Below are 21073 nucleotides of genomic sequence, written 5' to 3'. Positions count from 1 at the left end.
GACTTGCAGCTGTAACTGCAGCCAAAGGTAATTCTATTGACCCAGGAGATGAATACTTTTGACGAACAAATTTCTGTTTATCTTCTTTCTTGCCCTGTATTTGGCTCCTTCTATCTTTCCCTCAACCCTGAACTGTTTTTTTCCCCATTCACCTTTGTGGCAATAAAATATTTTACACCTTCAAATGTTAGACATATTTTGTAAATCAAATGGTAAAAAATAAGTCTATTTAAATTCCAGGTAAGAGTTCAATGGAAGAGTTCAATGTGCGTGAATACTTATGCAACATGGTTTAAAGCCCAACACCTTACTAACTGGATTTGGATTTCCTTTCTATAGCTACAGTGAAACTTACTGGCTGTCTCAGGTTGTAACCTCTAAAAAAATGCTAAAACATTCTTATAGACATCACACATAACATCGGATTAATACAGCAATCACTACTGATAGGCAGCTTGATTCAAGGAATATTACAATGACATTAAGGGGGAAACGATTGGGGTATTTGACATTTTAATTGAGTAAAAGAGACACATACTATTTACCCTGTTAAAACACAATGCTTCAATGTCATCCTGTTTAAAATGCGTTAAGTTACAATAGGAAACAGCAATTTTATATCATAATAATGTGTGAATTTTTAACAATTTTAACAGGTCTTTTTCAGCTGATCAAATTCTTTTTATACCTTCAGTAAAACTGTAGAAATAAACTTGGTATATAAGAACAATTTATGACATTTTTAATGAAAGTTGGCAAATTTACCCAGCAAAAGGAAGCTTCTGTGCAATGTGATTTAATGCACTTTTAGGTGAAAAGTATGCAGTGCCAACACATTCTGCTAACTAGAATATGTAACAGCAATAAGAGTTAGAGCAGCAAGCACAGACATGGTAGATGCTGTAATTACCGTTAACATGAGTTAAACAGAAGCCACTGAGAGCTTTGAGTGAAACATATTCCTTTGTGTGGGACTGGAAAACAGATAAAGGCCAGCTTTGATTAGAAAAGCAAATTAATGCTTTGAGCTACACTACAGTGCTTGAAGACATATGGTCTGAGGGACTGGCTCAGATGTTTTTATTTCTTTATTCATTTCTTTTTTATAACAGCCTTTCTGCATATTGTACTGACTGCTGTTCCTTGATTATTGCACAACAAAAAAATGGATGAATGGATGAAAATTTGCTAAAAACTGTGCATTTTGCAGCTTAAGGGTAGTCATAGCATAAGAGTGGAATTCTTGCCAATATATTATAACAAAGATGATGTCTCTATAGCCATGCATCAAGCATGGGCAAAAATAAGTTATTTTATTAGTGCCCACACAAGAAAGCAGACTCATATCAGCCAACACCTCTGTTTTGATTGCACAGAGAGTGTGTTTTACATAAATTTGCCTGCAGTGATATGTATATGAAAAAAAGCATATTATGGCAAGCAGTTATTCAAACCACAGGAAAAAGGCAGGTGAGGCTAAAGTGTGATTTTAATAATGCAATCCACTTAGAGGCAGCTACAATGTCATGTATTCATGAATCATTGCTGTCATTACTCCTCTCAAGGACACAGCAGCACTCCTTAAACTCTGGCTAAGGATGAAATACAAAACATGAAACATGAAAACTGCACAATAAACTAAACTACTTTTTTCTCTGTTTTGGACATATAACACTTTTCAGAAAGCAGGGAAGGACAGAGAAGTTTGAGTAAAGTGCTTGGGTGGGCTGGGTCACCACCACAAGCAACAAGCACTTAAAAGCAGCCAATGGATCATACAAGTCAGCACTTATTGACATTTTTTGATTAAAAACTTGTCTCTGTTTCACAACAGAGAACCAAACAAGACAGAAATTATACTGTATCATAAAATATAAAAACTGCAATACTTATTTACCTCTAGGTATTCTAAAACATCTTCTCACTAACCTCTGACATGGGACGTGCTTAAAGGATATGCTTAAAGTGTTTCATCTTTTATGCTACTACAGATTCACATGAAATAAGTGTTATTTGCCAGACAAATTAAAAATGTGCATCAGGACTGGGATCCTGTGGGTAATAAGCTCATGAAAGAGATTACTGTCATGTGTGTAGGACATGACTACTTACTGTCATGTGTGTCAGACATGACTACCAACTGATGTTAAAAAGTGATTAACATGGGTGCATATAGGATGTGTACAGTTTACTGCACTCATTCATTCATATACAGTAAATGCTTTATTGGTCAGAGTCACTGTGGTTTAAGTTTCTTCATGTTTTGAGGATATGGAACCAAGCAAGTACATTAGAAAATATCACAAGCAGTTACAATTAAAAATAACTGCTGGAGCTGGCAGGAGTGGAATTTAAAAACAGTCCTGTGCACCCCTCTAAGACAAATAGCATAAGAAAAGATAGCATATTTTAATGATGCTAAAATAAAATGGCATTTTATATAGATAGAACATGATTGGAAGAAGTTGAAACTGAAAGATTGGTGAGCAGGTTAAGTGACTGAAAAGCAGGGTACAAATCAGGCAATGGTTTTGTTCAATCAATGGCAGCAAATGAGTCCATATAGCCCTGTCCTACCATACACACCTGTCTGCAAGATCATTTTATCAACATTTTGTCAACTACAATGTAATGTTTAGTTGTTAAAATAACAAAAAACAGAGATCAACCACTCAAACCTACCCAAACATTCATGGACAACAGGAAACTACTAGCTTTATAGGAAGCATAAAGATAAAGGCAAATCCATTACAAACAGGAAAATGACCAAATATATTTCAAGGAAATTAAAAAAAATATGTTAAGGAAGTTTTTAACACAATGAGGAAGTGAAAGGAATACACAGGTTGCATATGTAAGGCAGTGTAATAGTAGCAATCATGTGAAGCTGTTTGTCTGTAGTCTTCACTTCTGAGGATCATTTTTTGTTTTTGTGTGTGTATGTGTTTTGAGATTCCTGCCATGCTGGAAGGCACACACAAATCTGCGCTATCCATATTTTTGCCTCCACTGTGCACCCACTCATGGGTCTTTGGCACTTGGCTAACATGCACAGACAGACTGCCATCATCGCCCCATAGTGTTTGTGTTGTGCCGTGAGCGTGATCTTTCCAAACCAGTGCGACGGTTGTCTGCAGAGGAAGAGAGAAAAAGGGGGTGGGGAGGAGATATAGAACAATTAGATCTAGTTACACAGCAATACAAATGCATAGGAAATATATATATATATATATATATATATATATATATATATATATATATATATATATATATATATATACCATTTTCCACCATTTTGTTCCAAAATTTGTTGTGGCTGCCATGGTTAAACCAGTATATATATATATATATATATATATATATATATATATATATACTGGTTTAACCATGGCAGCCACAACAAATTTTGGAACAAAATGGTGGACAGAAATTGAAACCATGGTATGCATTCGACTTGGAAGAAATCAGAGGAAAAAGAGTTTTGTTCCTAGCCCTTACAGTTCAAAAGTTGTTAGCATAAACATGCAAATTTGAGCTGTTGGTGGCACTAGAGGGTTTGAGATAGCGACTCCAAATTTGCTATGGTAACCTTTCAGACTGTCCCTTATCTGTGTGCCAAATTTCAAAACTTTCTTATGTACAGTTCTATGGGCTGCCATAGACTTCAAGAGCAGAAGAAGAATTAAAGCTGCAAGCAACATTTTCGGGGACCAAGCATCCAGACTCGGTGAGCTGCACATTCACATGCATGCTACAATTGCTGCCTAAGCAACCACAGGAAAGCAGAGCCATAATTTTAGGCAAAGGGATTCAAGAGTGATTTGTAGTTTTACTCATAATGTGTATGTTTGGGCCATGTACAGTGGTGGAATTGTCTGACTGTAGGAGGAAATGTCTAGATGAACAAATGGACAGCAGGGTGGCATTGATGCTTCAGATGCCACTACTGCTGTGACCTGTGGAGTTGTCTGTTGCTACTTTGACCTTTGGTCGTGATTGCTACTGCTCTGACCTATTTTTTTTTTCAAATTTAAAAACATCTAAAGTATTTATGTTTTTTCTCACCAGTCTGGGCCTTTTACCCCACTTTGTACAAGTTTAGTCAGGCCACCAAATTTTGTGAAGACACAACTGGTGGACACAATTTGGAGGAGGAGTAGCAAAAATGGCAGTTAGATGGAAGCATTTACAGCATGTTATTGTAACTTTTGACCAGTAAGTGGCACTGTCATAAAATTTGTTGTATAGTCTCAGGGCATAGTCCTGAAGATGCCTACCAAGATTTGTGTCAGTGTGCAAGGTCATTGCTGAAATACAGCCTCTCATCCAGTTTTGCCAGCTTCGCCATCAGATTTGTTGGCATATTACAGGCAAACAGTTTGGAATATCAACATTCTTTGGATAACTTTTGTCCAGGTTGGTCTGAATATGATGTATGCCAAACTTGGTGTATATTGGAAATAATTTGTAGGAAGAGTAGTGAAAAAAACAGTTTTGAAAAAATTCAAGATGGTCAACAGGAAGTACACGTGAATTTCAGATGTTGGTGTGCATTCACTTCAGCATATTCCAGGCAATTATAGGAAAAATGAACTGTGAATTTAGTACAAATTCTTCAAATGATATAAGAAAAAAAATTAAAGTTGTTACAGTTCTTGATCACAAGATGGAGCAGTCACGAAACGTCTTGGGTACATTCAGGGCATGGTCCTGAAGATATCTATCAAGTAGTGTGATGATATGTAGATGCATTGCTGTGATACACCCTCACATCCTGTTTTTTGCATTTGCCAGCGTGTTACAGGAGAACGGTTTTGAATATAAAAAATTTTTTGATAACTTTTGTTCAAACAGATCTCAAGGTAATGTGAGCCAAATTTGGTGAAGATTGGACAAAATTTGGAGGAGAAGTAGAAAAAAATGGCAGTTAGATGTAAGCATTTTTTTAGCATGTTATTGTTACTTTTGGCTACTGCCAAAAGTAGCAATAACATGCTAAAAAAATGATTGAACAAAAGTGATGAAAGCATGAAATTTGTTGCATATCTGAGATCATAGTCCTGAAGATGCCTACTAAGTTTTGTGTCAGTGTGCAAAATCGTTGCTGAGATACAGCCTTGCTTCCTGTTTGGCAGCTTTGCTGTCAGATTCGTTGGCCCATTACAGGCAAATCGTTTGGAATATTCAAAATATTTTTGATAATTTTTGTGAGGCTTACTCTGAAGGTGAGGTTTGCCAAATATGGTGATGACTGGACAAAATGTGTATCCAACAGCAAAAAAAACAGTTTTTGACAAAATCCAAGATGGCAGAAAATCTATTTAGGTGGAAATGACATCAGAGGGTGCCTTTAACTCATCTCAACCCAGGATACATAGTTCAAAAGTTATGACCATAATGTACTTCCAAATTAGGCCAAAATTTGACCCAATGGTGGCGCTACAGCATTGGAAGCACTTGGCCCAAATTTGGTCAGAATGTTCACTGGCCCTTCCCAATCAGTGTGCCAAATCTCACAACTTTTTACCAGATGGTTCTATGGGCTGCCATAGACACCCTAGCCAGAAGAAGAAGAAGAAGAAGAAGAAGCAACAGTGAAGCATGATCTATCATAGGGTTCTTCAAGTCTGCAGAGTTTAGCTCCAACCTCCAAACTCACCTGCCTGTAATTTTCTAGTAATCCTGAAGACCTTGGTTAGCTTGTTCAGGTGTGTTTGATTAGGGTTGAACTAAACTCTGCGGGACAGTGGACCTCGAAGGCCAGATTTTAAGAACTCTGATCTTTCACATTGGTACAGGTATATAGTTGGTGAACACATAGCCCTCACTCTTCTCCATACATGTTTCTATTTCAATCATGAAAATATTTTTGTAGCAAGTGGGACACAGTGACCTACCAGGGACAAGTTTTAGAGGATAGTTATTTTCCTTTGATATGTGCTCTAATCGAATTTCTCATAGTCCTTTTGTAATATTTTTTTGTTTTATTCCAAGGGATTACAATAAGTGTTACCAAATAGTTGATGATATTTTGATAGACATTTCTTTTCATGGCACTTACAAACTGATGTAACATCACATCCTACTCTTGAACACTCTAACTCCTTCTCTTCTGAGCTGCGGTCACTTACTGCTTTTATCACAAGAGAAACAACACCATAGCTCTGTTTATGACACTGCTCATTTGTAAAACACCCAACTGAGCACTGTAATTCCATATTTGGATAAAATCTATTCATGCATACCAACTGTACACCTGTACCACCATGAGAGATCAGCGTTCTTCAAATCTGTCCCTACACTGTCCCGCAGAGTTTAGCTTCAACCCTAATCAAACACACCTCAACAAGTTAACCAAGTTCTTCAGGATTACAAGAAAATTACAGGCAGGTGAGTTTGGAGGTTGGTGCTAAACTCTGCAGATTTAAAGAACCCTATGATAGATCATGCTTCATTGTTGCCAATATCAAATGTAGTAACATTTTAGACCTCAATGACAAGCATAAGCTATTGTATGTCAATCATAAACATAATTACTCTAAAATACTGTTAATTTTTATTATTTGTTATGGTTATATTACATCTGTTTGTTTGTCAAAATGCATGAATAAAGTAGGCTTTTCCTCAGATTTCTATTAGCCCTAACTTTGTAACCATTGGAATCTCAAACTCAATATTTTTACAGCAGAATGCTACTAGAGAGGACTTATTTCTATGAAAAGTTCAGGTTCATAGTGTATTACAAACGAGGGGATCTGAAAGCTGCTCATAATTTTCTGAAATATGGAAATTGGCTGTAGGCAGCTGTAAAGCATAAAGGATAAAGTGGTTACTGAAGATGAAAGAATGAATTAACTATTAAAATTTTTAAATAAATAATCTGAACACTGATTGTCTTGCCAAAACCACACACTCTATCACCACAATCAGTGCTATGTTGCTGCACTTCCATTCACAAAAATTGGGCCGTAAGCTCATCTGTGAAAAGTTTATCATTAAACATGGTATTGCTGTAGTGTAGCATCTCCTGCAAGATGGTTTAGGAATGGAATGGGAAGAGAGAAGAATAGATATTGAGACAGTTCATGTGAATGGGATCATCATATTGTGTGTGTGTGCGTGCATATACACATAGTCCCCTCCATAAACTATTGGAACGCCAATTCTTTTGTTGTTTTTTTCTTCTATAAACTGAAGACATGGGTTTGAGATCAAAAGATGAATATTAGATGATAGATCAGAATTTCAGCTTTCGTTTCCTGATATTTACATCTAGAGGTGTTAAACAACTTGTTTGAACCCACCTATTTTTCAAGTGACCAAACATATTGGAACATGTGACACACACCCACACACACCCACACCTAAATTGAAACTACACTGATTTGCCCTTAGTTACACCAGTTACACCTATCATATACAGTAGATCACTCATAGCAGCCATCTGTTGTTATGCACAATTTGTCAACTGTCCATCACTTGAAAAAGGCGACCCATCAATGACCAGATATTATATGGATGCTGAACTATTCTCAGCACAAGAGTAACACTCATGAGGTAGTAGTAACTTAGTGAGTTTTGGGACTGGTACAAATCTATATACAGTTGAGTCCATAGGTATTTGGACAGTGACACAATTTTTATAATTTTGCCTTTGTATACCACCACAATGGATTTGAAATGAAGCAATTAATTGAAGTGGAGACTTTCAGCTTTAATTCAAGTGGTTTAACAAAAAATATCGCATTAACTGTTTAGGAATTACAGACATTTTGTTGACTAGTTCCTACATTTTCACAGGCTCAAAAGTAATGGGACAATTGACTTATAAGCAGTTTCATGGCCAGGTTTGGCCTGTTTCCTTGTTAGTTCATTACAAATTAAGGAGATAAAAGGTCTGGAGTTGATTCCAAATGTTGAATTTGCATTTGGTAGCTGTTCATGGGAACTCTCAGTACGCTATCCAAAGAGGTGTCAATGCAAGTGAGAGAAGCCATCACTAGGATGAAAAAGCAAAACAGACCTATCAGAGAGATTGCAGAAACTTTAGGAGTGGCCAAATCATCAATTTGATACATTCTCAAACAGAAGGAATGCATTGGCTAGTTCAGCAACACCAAAAGGCCTGGAAGACCACGGAATACACCTAAAGTGCATGATCGCAGAATTCTTTCCTTGGTGAAGAACAACCCATTCATGACATCAAGGCCAGATTAGACTTCGCTACATAACATCTAAAAAAAGCCTGCACAGTTCTAGAAGAAGAATCTTTAGACAGATGAAACTGAGATTAACTTGTACTGGAATGATGGGAAGAGAAGAGTAAAAAAATTCTGACCTCAAACCCTGCCAATTTACCAACTATAGGCCAATATCAGATCTCCCTTTTATCTCCAAGATCCTAGAAAAGGTTGTAGCACAGCAGTTATGCTCATACCTACATAGGAATAACATTCATGAAATGTATCAGTCAGGATTTAGGCTTCATCATAGCACAAAGACAGCGCTAGTTAAAGTGGTAAATGACCTACTACTGGCCTCTGATCAGGGTTGTGTATCCTTGCTTGTGTTGTTTGACCTTAGTGAAGCTTTTGATACCATTGATCATGCTATTCTCCTCAATAGACTAGAAAATGTAGGCATTAAGGGAACTGCCCTCTCCTGGCTCAGGTCTAATTTGACTGATCATTATCAGTTTGTAGATCTAAATGCTGACTTCTCTAAGCATACTAAGGTAAAGTCTGGTGTTCCTGAATGGTTCTATTTTAGGCCCACTGCTCTATCCTGCATATATGCTACCTCTGGGCAAAATTATTCGTTAACATGGTATTAGCTTCCACTGTTATGCTGTTGACACACAGTTGTACATTTCAGCAAAGCCAGATGACAGAAACCAGCTTAATAGAGGAATATGTAATGGACATTAGACACTGGATGCTTATTAACTTCTTTATACTTAATTCTGACAAGACAGAAGTGGTTGTACTAGGACCATATGCAGCTAGAAGTAAGCTTTCTGATTACACAGTAACTCTGGATGGCCTTTCTGTTTCATCATGTGCAGCAGTAAAGGACCTTGGTGTGATTATTGACTCCAGTCTTTCATTTGAAGCTCATGTAGAAAATATTAATAGGATAGCCTTTTTTCATCTCAGAAATATTGCTAAGATAAGAAATATAATGTCACTACATGATGTAGAAAAATTAGTTCATGATTTTGTTGCCTCTAGGTTGGATTATTGTAATGCCTTACTGTCTGGATGTTCCAGTAGGTGCATAAACAAGCTCCACTTAGTCCAGAATGCAGCAATGAGAGCCTTTGCTAGAACCAGAAAATATGCCCACATCACCCCTATCTTATCCACACAGCATTGGCTCCCAATCAAATTTTGCATTGATTATAAAATACTACTTTTGGCCTATAAAGAACTGAATGGTCTTGTGCCTCCGTACCTATCTGACATTTTGGTCTTTTATGATCCATCACACCTACTTTGATCAAAAGGTGCAGGCTATTTGTTGGTATCTTGAATAATGAAGGCTACAGAAGGGGGTAGAGCTTTCTCCTACAAAGCCCCACAGTTAAGGAACAGCCTTCCCATTAGTGTGCAGGACTGAGATACAGTCTCAGCGTTTAAGTCTAGGCTAAACAAATATATTTGTTTAGTCAAGCCTTTTGTTAATAGTTTTCTTCTTAGGTAAAGGAGCAGATCTGGAGTGTTCATGAGCATAGAGTGTTGTGGTGAACTGGTTCATGGAACTGGAACATGTTCACTCAGGTTTGTTGACAGTGAAGTGGCTGGCTGCTTTATGTCCCAGGGCGCCCTCATGTCTGTGTTACCTTCTGGCTCTCCCTTTTAGTTATGCTGTCATAACTAGTCTTGCCAGAGTCCCTGCTTGCACTCTGCAAGCAAAGTACATTGTCCTTAACCATTACAGGACAAAAAGCATACCTAACAATCTCTCCCTTTCTCTCCCTTTCTCTCCCCCTTTCTCCATCTACACATGCTACTCCTGAGATACCAGTGATCCTGAGCCTTTCTGCTCTCCAGACCTGCCTGATGCATCCGGATGCCCTATTTCTGGTTGGAGGTCTCATCAGTTGGAGATAGCTCACTGCTGCTGAGGATGGCCCCACATGGATGGCCTGAAGATCATTGGCATTGCTGGGGAAGGTGCAGTTTGGGGACAATGGAGATGGCTTTGGACTGCGGTTCATATGAGCAGTTGTACTGTGATGGCTTGGGACTACGATTGCTGTGGTGGCTTTGGGGCTGCAGTTGCTGCGAGCAGTTCTGCACTCAGGTCTCCATCAGTGGATAGCGGATAGGTTTAACAAAACAGACCTCATGTAAAAACTGTAATCAATTTCCTGGTTACACAATTGCACTATTTGTCCATGTAGTACACAGTTATAGAAGGGATTTATTTAGAATTGCACTACCCACTGCCACCCAGATGGGTTCCCTTTTGAATCTGGTTCCCTTTTGGTCTCAAGGTTTCTTCCTCATCTCCGTGAGTTTTTCCTTGCCAACATCGCCTCTCGCTTGATCATTAGGGATAAATTCATACATTTACAATTTATATCCTAAATGTATTTATTTCTATAAAGCTGTTTTGTGACAATGTCCATTGTTAAAAGCGCTATACAAATAAAACTGAATTGAATTGAAGAGTGTGGAGAAGGAAAGGAAGGGCTTATGATCCAAAGCATCTGTCAAACATGTTGGAGGCATTAGTTGTTATAGTATGGGCATGGATGGCTGCCGGTGGAACTGGGTACCTCGTGTTTATTGATGATGTGACTGCTGATAGAAGTAGCAGCATGAATTCTGAATTATACAGATCTATACTTTCTGCTCAGATTCATTTTCAAATGCTGCAAAACTGATAGGATGTTGCTTCACAGTACAGATGGATAATGACCCAAAACATAGAGCGAAAGCTACCCAAGAGCAAGCTACCCAAGAGCTTCTTAAGGCAAAGAAATGTATTGTTCTTAAATGGCCGGGTCAGTCACTTGACAACCCGATTGAGCATGTTTTTCACTTACTGAAGACAAAACTGAGGGCAGAAAGACCCACAAACTCAAAAACAGGAAACTCAGCATTTGGTGATGTCCATTGGTTCCAGACTTCAGGCAGTCATTGACTGCAAAGGATTTGCATCCAAGTATTAAAAATAGTCTTTACATTTATAATTGTTAGTTTGTCCAATTACTTTTGAGCCTATGGAAATGGAGGGACTATGTAAAAACAGCTATAATTCCTAAACAATTACCAATATTTTTATTAAACCCCTTGAATTAAAGCTGAAAGTCTACACTTCAGATACATGTTGATTGGTTAATTTCAAGTCCATTGTGGTAGTGTACACAAACTTATGAAAATTGTGTCACAGTCCAAATAGTTCTGGACCCAACTATATATATTTACACAATATTAACTTATCTTTTAGATTAAGGGGAACAAAAGTAACAAAGACAAAAAACAAAGTGCTGAAGAGGGATAGAAAGAACAGAGAGAAAGAGACCAGAGAGAAAGAGTGGGTCTGGATTGGGTCTGCCTGTCTAATGTCATAGTAACATCACTGATATGCTCCTGCCCCACACACAAAGCTCTTCCACTTATCTCAACACAGACAGGAGGGCATGCGCTTAAAGCAGCTCCACACAAAACAATCACAGGAGATGTTATGAAGAACACAGACCAAACTGGGATTGGGATAGATTTAAAGAGTGCTAGTGTGTTTTCTAAACCCTCATATTAATTAATCTCCTGAATGTTATATATCATTGTGAATTACATTTTAACATCATGTCACACAAGCTCAAACATGGAACACCACAGAAACTTGGCCCCAACAGTCCCAGTTGGAAGGTTGAGTGGACAGCCCTACATATCACAGTGGATATAAGAGCCAATATTGTCCCCAAACACAGACTAAAACACTAACGCCTGCCCATGCAGTGACCATTACTGAGTACTGGACTGACATGACACCAAGTCACAGTGAGATGAAACAGGTGGCTCCATCCATCATATCAGGTAAAGCTGTAAGGGGATGAATGGCCATGCCAGGAGTATCACCAGAGGTGCAGGCCAGTGCTAATTATTCAGCTTTTACTTGGCACAAGATTTGATGCAGGGGTGAGATATATGAGAGGGGAAAAATAGAAGTAGGAAGATGAAAATGAAAAGAAGCAGCCCAGAGTACTTTGTAGGACAGTTTCCTATTATATCAGTAAAAGCTCAAGATGTTGAACCTTGATCTCTGTGTTTAATTTGAACAAAAATCAGATTTCAATTTTGAATGGTGGCATACTCTTTCACCCAATTCATCCTTGACTACTGTAGGGGCTCAGTCTTGCCTTAAGGCCTTGAGAAATGCACTGTGCAAAGCACACACTGCAATTACATATAAAAAGCAGTGCAGAAAAGAAATATCCAAAACCACATAAAAATACATTTGTCAGGTTTTGAAATTCTAATTTGAAATTGCTAAGACCCTGCCCTCATTTCACTCTCAGTCTCTTCCTCTTACCCTCAGACCTAGTCAACATTCAAAGATTGCTTGGAAGGTACTGTCTTTTGTTTCTAAGTACAGGGTCATTTCTGCTCCATCTATGTGGGAGCTAGTGAGAAGAAAAGAGGGACCAGCAAGAACAAGAGTGTGGTTGAAAGCAACATTTAGTTTCAGGATGATTTTCACTGAGGCAAGCCCATCTCCATTTATTTTTTAACACTTTAATCGATCTCCGATACATCCGATACAGTATGTCCATGCTAGCTAATATATATATATGTAAATAAAGCCTGCTATTACTTCTGTTCTTATTATTTGATGATCTGTAGCCATAATAGGCCATTTATTAACTTAGTATAAAGCTAACTTTGGGATGGAACACTGAAAAATCCCTTAAAACAAGTTGGTGAAAACAAACCTCAAACACTTTAATTAAGATCGCTCAGAGCAGCATTCATTTTGTTCACTTGTGCTTAAAAGCTTTTTCTATCTTCTGGCCAAAACACCCATCAAAACGACAGACTGCCCAAAAACAGATTTACCTGCTCTGGGGAGGGGGGGCATGTCTATACTCCTTAAGTTAATTAATGTGATCGTTTTTTTAAGAGGTTATCATTACATTTACATTTACATTTATGGCTTTTGGCAGACGCCCTTATCCAGAGCAACTTACAAAAGTGCTTTGAAGTCTATCAAAAATACATTCTGATATTGGCTCACTAGGTCACAAACTAGGAATACCATCAGTCCAGAACTCTATTGGGGAGGTAATAGACAAGCGCTCAGGCAATACATTTTTTATTTATTTTTTTGGCAAGTGCTAACTTAAGTACTTTATGAAGAGGTAAGTCTTTAGATGTTGTTTGAAGACTGCCAGTGACTCAGCTGTTCGGACATCTAGGGGAAGTTCATTCCACCACCTTGGTGCCAGAACAGAAGAGTCTCGATGCATGCCTTCTTTGTATCCTGAGAGTTGGTGGGACCAGTCGAGCAGCGCTAGAGGATCGGAGGGAGCGTGGTGCCGTGCGAGGTGTGATAAGTGCTTTGAGATAAGTGGGTGCTGGTCCATTTTTGGCTTTGTAAGCAAGCATCAGTGTTTTAAATCTGATGTGGGCAGCTACAGGAAGCCAGTAAGGAGAGTAGTAATGGGGTGGTGTGGGAAAATTTGGGAAGGTTGAAAACCAATCGTGCAGCTGCATTTTGGATCAGTTGCAGAGGACGAATGGCACTCAGAGGCAGACCTGCCAGGAGTGAGTTGCAGTAGTCCAGTCTTGAAATGACAAGGGACTGAACAAGCACCTGTGTGGCCTGGAAAGAAATGGACGAATTCTTCTGATGTTATAAAGGAGAAATTGACATGAGAGTGTCAGATTAGCAATGTGAGAGGAGAAGTGAAGTGAAGTGACTTGTGGCCAAGTATGGTGACCCATACTCGGAATTTGTGCTCTGCATTTAACTCATCCAAGTGCACACACACACAGTAGCGAACCCACACACACACTGTGAACAAACACCCGGAGCAGTGGGCAGCCTTTTTTGCTGCAGCGCCCGGGGAGCAGTTGGGGGTTCTGTGCCTTGTTCAAGGGTCTCACTTCAGTCGTGGTATTGAGGGTGGAAGAGAGCGCTGGTCATTCACTCCCCCCACCTACAATCCCTGCTGGACCTGAGACTTGAACCCACGACCTTCAGGTTCACCTTCGAGTTGCAAGTCTGACTCTCTATCTATTAGGTCGACTGCCACGACTGCCACGACTGCCCCCAGGCCAGGCCAGGCCAGGCCAGGACAGGAAGGACAGGAAGAACAGTTGTTTGTCCATGGTTACCCCAAGGTTGCGTGCAGTAAACGAAGGCGAGATCAGAGAATTGTCTAGGGAGATTGCAAGATCCTGAGATGGGGATGAATCACCTGGTATGAACAGCAGTTCAGTTTTGCTGCTATTAAGTTTCAGCTGATGAGCTGTCATCCATGATGAGATATCTGCCAGACATGCTGATATCCGAGCAGAAACATGAATGTCTGAGGGAGGGAAGGAGAGGATGAGCTGAGTGTCATCTGCATAGCACTGGTATGAAAACCCATGTGAGGATATGACCGCACCAAGAGATCGAGTATAGAGGGAGAACAGGAGAGGACCAAGTACTGAGCCTTGTGGGACACCAGTGGAGAGTCTGCGGGGAGCAGATGTGGATCCCCTCCATGTCACCTGATATGACCGACCATCCAGGTAGGAAGCAAACCATTGCCATGCTGCACCACGAATTCCTAGGCTCATGAGGGTGGACAAGAGAGTCTTGTGGTTCACTGGGTCAAACGCTGTTGAAAGGTCAAGGAGGATGAGGATTGAAGACAGTTTAGCTGATGTAGCAGCATGTAGCTTCTCAGTGACGGCCAAAAGGGCAGTCTCTGTGGAGTGTGCTGGTTTGAAGCCAGACTCATTGGGATCTTGGAGGTTGTTCTGTGAGAGATAGCAAGACAGCTGATTGTAGACGGTTCGTTCAAGGGTTTTAGAAAGAGAGAAGTGATACCGGTCGGTAGTTGCTGATGTCAGAGGGATCCAGCGTGGGTTTCTTCAGGATGGGAATAACCCTTGCTCTCTTGAATGAGGTTGGTATATGACCAAATGTTATGGAGCCATTGATGATAGTGGTGATGAAGGGGAGGAGGTCTTGAGAGATGGTCTGGAGCATAGTGGAAGGGATTGGATCCAATGGGCAGGTGGTAGGATTGCAGGATAAGATGACTTGCAGGATCTCTTCTGTTGTTAGTTTAGAAAACTGTGTCAGCGAATGAGAAGGAGTGAATGAGAAGGAGTGTGTAGTGTAGAAGGGGCATTACAAGGGGGATGAGTTAAAAATAACAAGAGCGGATGATTACTATGCTAACGTACAGTACATGGACAGTCAGACAGACAAAGGCACAAAAACACAACCCTACAGGGCTGTCACTAGATAAAGACAGATGCACTTTCAGTGGTTCAAAGTGTGGTGGAGTGACAGGTTGATAACATTCCTCTGGGCAACTTCTACAAGGATTACGTGTCCTAATAGATTTAGCAAAGTTAAACAATATTTTTCTTATAAACTACTGGATTATTAATAGAAGGAAATGGTCCATTAATCAATTATAAAAGTAATCGATAGTAACAGCCCTAATTCCCTCATGATTACACTTACAAGTGAGCAGATTAAAAGTCTAGAGCTCATTTCAAGAGTGGCATTTGCATTTTGAATCTGTTGCTGTTAACTCTCAATATGAAGTCCAAAGAGCTGTCAACAACTGTGGTACACAACAGAAGAATTATTTTCTGAATGCACTTTAGCAAAAGTCCCTAATGTTTTAGCAACACAGATCCTCTGAGTATATTCAGAGAAAATGTATATTCTGCAGCATTCAAAATTCTGCTAACTCTAAATCAGATTTAGAGTTAGCATATTCTGCTAACTCTAAATCAGTTCGTTCTTCTTTTGATGTCACATAAAATCATGTAATTTTACAATAGGTTGATGTGCTGTTTGAAAAACAGTTTCTACTTGCAGGCCATCAGGATCCTGAATAAACTGTAATCCAGTCATTTCTCCTTCTACCACTTTTTCACTCATGCCTCCACTTCCAACATCTTTAATCCCCCACACTGGTCACCTCACTGACAGCTCACAGGCACTTAAGGACAATCGCTTCACTTGTACCACTGTATTATATGTTAAAGCCAGGCCAAGTTCAAAGTATACCATCATGTTAACTTCTTTGGGCCTATATTCATAAATTTGGTGTCAAACTACTCACCAAAGTGTAAACCTCAATAATTAATAATTATCTAGACATTTGTAAATGCTATTCGTGTTTGCACACAAAAAATAAGCATATCTAAGGGTAAATTAGGTGTACGGTGAAATCTCATTTTCTCTTGATTCTTTTGCTGAAACCATAAAAAATTGTCCTTTGGACCTTTTCACTTCACTCACTCAAATCTGTGATAAATTTTTATAATATGTGAAACAAACTTGCGAACTAGTCCTAGGATTTTTTGGCTGTCTTCCCAAACTACTCAGGAGAGTGTAAAACACAGTAATTATCAAAAACATGTTGGCATTTTTTTTTTTTAAATATGGCCACCACATGTCAATCTATTCTAAGGAGATGGAGCTGGTTAACTCAAATAGCTGTACTTCAGGATTGGTCATATGAATTTGAACCAACTTCGAAGACATGATCAGGACAATGTTCTGATCAATGTTCAAGGTTGGGCAGGGGTCATCAATAAGAATTAAGTCCAAATAAATGTTTCTCAGGATCCGAAAGTTATTACATCCCTCCCGCCTAGAAAGGATGGCCAATTTTTGCTCCTATGGCTCCCGGCAGCAGGCAGCTGTGGCATCATCGGGATTCAAACTTGGGTGAACGCATTTCTGTTGCTCCATGCATAAGTAATATTATAGAAATATTATAGGAAGAGGAACAATTGTAACATCACATGAGTCAACTGTAACACCATTCACAAAAACACTGTAAACCTACATGATAGATTAACATCTATCATGTTAATCTATTATCTTAATCTATCATACATTCATAACTCCATATGACATATCTTTCCTGTGCAATTATACCAGGTGTTAGCTTGGTTATTAAGTAATTAAAAAGATCATTGGATGTCTATTACACACATTCGGAGAAGCACATGCAGAAACAATTGCCCATTTAAAGTAAAAAAAATTTTAATTCTATAGTTTTCATAATAACCGTGATTACTATGGAATGGTATATGGTTACTGTGGTTTAACCATAATTCTATGATTAAAACAAAAAAGGATATTTAGCTCTGCATCATTTGCAATTCATTCATTCTACAGGGACAGAAATTATTGGGTGTGTGTTTTCTGTCTCAGTGCTGCCACCATTCGCTACTGAGACACCCCTGAAGCAAGATGCTATACAATTATATCAAGTGTTACAATTGCACTACAGGTCACACTCATTATTTCTTGATTCACGCAAGATTTATCTTGCAAACAGGGGGAGCAGGCATGAAACTCTGAAAATTATGCCAACAATTAGAGCAGAGATAAGTGTATACAACTGCACAGTATGCACATGTTCAGTTTTTGAATATATAATAATAATTAGCAAAATATTTATGGTTTTGGGTTTTTTTTGCTACCTGGACAAAAATGGGTTTTTCACAAACATATCCTGCAAGAGCAGACGAATCCCACTGGATTTTTCAAATGGACACGGAGAAATGTACTTGTATATTGACTTAATGAAGTCACAGTTGCATACATGCATTTAGAGAAAACAAATGTATTACAATGGAATACATTGTTTACCTGGAACATGCCAACTAATTGCTCATGCTATTTACCTAATTTCACATGTAAATTAATGCTTATTTTTTCAGATGTTAGTAAATCAAGGCCCAAGTTGCCATTTTATTAGTTATATTCATTGGTCATTTTACCAATTACAATTACTGGCTGTAAGCCATCTGTTGCTAGTAAATCTATCAGCACCTTCTACTCCATCCTTCTACCAGATGGGGAGAGGTGATAACGACACAAACACACACACACACACACACACACACACACACTTTCTCTCTCTCTCTCTCTCTCTCTCTCACACACACACACACACACACATTTAGTGTTGACATGTCAAATCACTTTTATTGTAATTAATAATATCTGATTTGACATGTCAACACTAAATGTGTGTGTGTGTGAGAGAGAGAGAGAGAGAGAGAGTGTGTGTGTGTGTGTGTTTGTGTCGTTATCACCTCTCCCCATCTGTTTCTACTTACAATAAACCACAAACCACAGAAAGGAGATATATAAAATGGGTACAGAGGGGGCAGACCTAATCAAGTAAATAAAAGGGTGAAAATTACAGCAGACCTAAGTAAAACCTTGGTCAAAGCAGCGCCTGAGTTTTATGAAGAGGGAAAGCAGAGTCATGTGAGAAAGTCAATTTAATCCAACCAAATTAACATGTTTAGGTCTGAGAAAATGAAACAACATCTTATCTACCTGCACCTAACACAAATATACACTGACACACTCCATGGCTCGTTCACAGCCTGGTGCTCTGCAATGTTATGGGAACTGTGGTAAGGAAGATAGGAACTTACCAAACATGGCTATGATGCAAAATCAGTGTTTAAAAACTATTCATGTTCATTTTCTCATGAGCAGAGCACAGTAGAAGCATTCTATCTGTATGTTGTCTAATTGTTTTCTTCAGAGCTTTCTCTACTATATCTCAATAAAGACAGAGTTAAATGAAAGTTGGTGAAGCAAGACAGCACAAAACTGATTTCTATAAAGAATGTTTGGCTAAAATTACAGATATTTAGAGGTTCTGTGGAACATTTATCAAACCCAGCAATGGAGTATGCAAACACAAAGCTTTCCATCAAATTTAGACTCAATAAAAGAACTTACTCCTGTGTTCTTGAGCGATTTGTAGTATATATAAATAAGACAAACATATCACATGTTATCTGGCAGCTCATTTCAACATGGTCAAAATAATGTAAACTAAAACAGTCAAAACAAGACAAATTCCATAGCCAGACATCATTCAAACTTTATTTAAACTAGTGCTTCTCACTTCCAGGTTTTCAATCAAGACTCATTTTCGATGTGCTGTCACTCACTTCCCTCAGTGAGTGACCCAGATATTTAATACACCCAATGCTTTCTTCTTCTCATAATCTCTACCTTTAGGTATGCATTAAAGTTTCAAGCTTGGATTTAAGCTCTGAGTCTATAATCTTAGTTAAAAGACAGCTTCTTAACTTCTTAGATTTTGCTAGTCTTGCTAGCCTGATACCCATTAAATGTAATAATTTGTGCAGGTTATTGGAAGCTTTTTTTTTTTTTTTTTTGGTGTCATGATCTTAGGAATTTTCTCTGAGCTGTAATGAAAGAGGAAGCTAAAGACATTGGGTGGGTTGTCACATAAGTTGTGTAAACTTAAAATGAATGAATAAACACATGTATCATTAAGCCACCCCACCCAAATGCTAACCATACCAAGTACCATTATCTAACCATACAAAAAGTTTGTAAGGGTTCAGTGCCAAACTGTGGAAATTCTCAAAAGTGTTTGGCCTCACTGTGGAAAATCATTCATATCAAAAGGCTTATGTCTTGCACTGACTGAAGCGGGATAGGTCCTTTTTCTTCCCTGCAGAACTAGATAGCAAAACTTTGGTTCAGAGATGATTCCTTAAGTCAACAGCTTAAGTTAAAAAATTACATCAATATTTACACAGTGAAAGTTCTCTATATTCAGAGTTGGCTTACACAGAAGCTTAACTTGAATTTCTGGAAGGCCTAGTCAGATTAAATTAAAATTAAAATTACTGCATTTAAAGACAAAAACAAAATTGGGGATGGAAAATTGTGGATGAACAAACTCAACTGCATTAAAATGTAACATAAAAGTAAGAGACAAAGAAAATACAGTTAAGACTAATGAGATAATATACAAATGAGAAGTTGACAAAGATAAACATTTAATCTAATAGTAGTGGTTTAATATATTGCATATACATTAAGGCTAATTGTCATGAACAGGATGCAAAGAGGATCCTAGTTGTGATCATGTTAATCACACTCAATCACTGGAAATCTAAATGTAATAAATCCACATTTATTGGATTCCAGCCTATAAAATAGCACTTAATCCTATTTTTTACTTTTAACTAGAAGTCACTTAATATTTGTAGCAACAGCAACAGAAAGTGTTAAGTTTAGACAGGAAGTAAACTGCAGAAGTAACATAAGTCGTCATGTAAACAATTACTCTTTTAATTGCCAATGTAGTGAACTGAGGTGTAGTTATAGGACAGGGAAGGTAGTCAATTGCTTGGGGTCCTGAGTTTGGAGGGGGCCTCCTGAAGGTGTTGAAGTGTAGAACTCCGCCCTAAACCTCTGAACTCCCCCCTAAACCTAAACCCCTCTAAAGGAAACCCTATCTTGCTGGCAAGTGGGACTTGCTCAAGTTTATTTTGAATCGTCACACTTTTCAAAATGAAAAGAAAAAACAAGATGAAGAGGAAAAGAAGAAGCATTAATATGGTGAGTGTCAAAAAATTAAGTAATGGGAATATTTCCATTTAGTAAAACAGCCACTTGTTTCTGCTCACATCTTTGAAATTGAGTGACTTCACAGAAATCTGGGGCAAACTCGCGTACATGCATGCTAGCCTACAGCTAACAAATTTAAAGGGGCCGAATTAAATTAGAAAATAAATGTTATCTTTAGGTGATAAATTTAGATTTTAAATTCTATATTGTTTTATACAGAATTCTTGAAAGTCTATACGGTATGTAAAGCAAGTACATCATAAGTAACCATAATTAAATCACTTACAAAAGAAAGAGTAATCCCATACTTTACTTTTTTCATTGGAAAATTAATTTAATTACGGTAACACGTTACTTAGTAACCCATTACACCCAAGGGTTGCGAGGAAAAACTCTGAGACAATATGAAGAAGAAACCTTGAGAGGAACCAGACTCAAAAGGGAACTCATCTTC

The 21073-nt window shown here is 38.3% G+C and overlaps 1 protein-coding gene across 6 annotated transcripts in view; it reads right to left on the bottom strand.

Annotated features, from left to right (window-relative positions):
* Nucleotides 1–496: 496 nt before the first annotated feature.
* The window catches only part of diaph2 (diaphanous-related formin 2), a 424876-nt gene continuing 404299 nt past the window's right edge, over nt 497–21073 (bottom strand). For all 6 annotated transcript variants that reach the window (XM_053235486.1, XM_053235480.1, XM_053235482.1 and 3 more), the window contains one exon: nt 497–3131. In XM_053235486.1, the coding sequence (XP_053091461.1) occupies nt 3067–3131 (65 nt within the window). In that variant the 3' untranslated portion in view covers nt 497–3066. The remainder of the gene's footprint in view (nt 3132–21073) is intronic.

The sequence above is a fragment of the Pangasianodon hypophthalmus genome, chromosome 7 (genome assembly GCF_027358585.1).
Source record: "Pangasianodon hypophthalmus isolate fPanHyp1 chromosome 7, fPanHyp1.pri, whole genome shotgun sequence".
Classification (NCBI taxonomy): Eukaryota; Metazoa; Chordata; class Actinopteri; order Siluriformes; family Pangasiidae; genus Pangasianodon; species Pangasianodon hypophthalmus.
The sequence above is the reverse complement of the archived record's forward strand: the minus strand, read 5'-3'. Positions and strand labels throughout refer to the sequence as shown.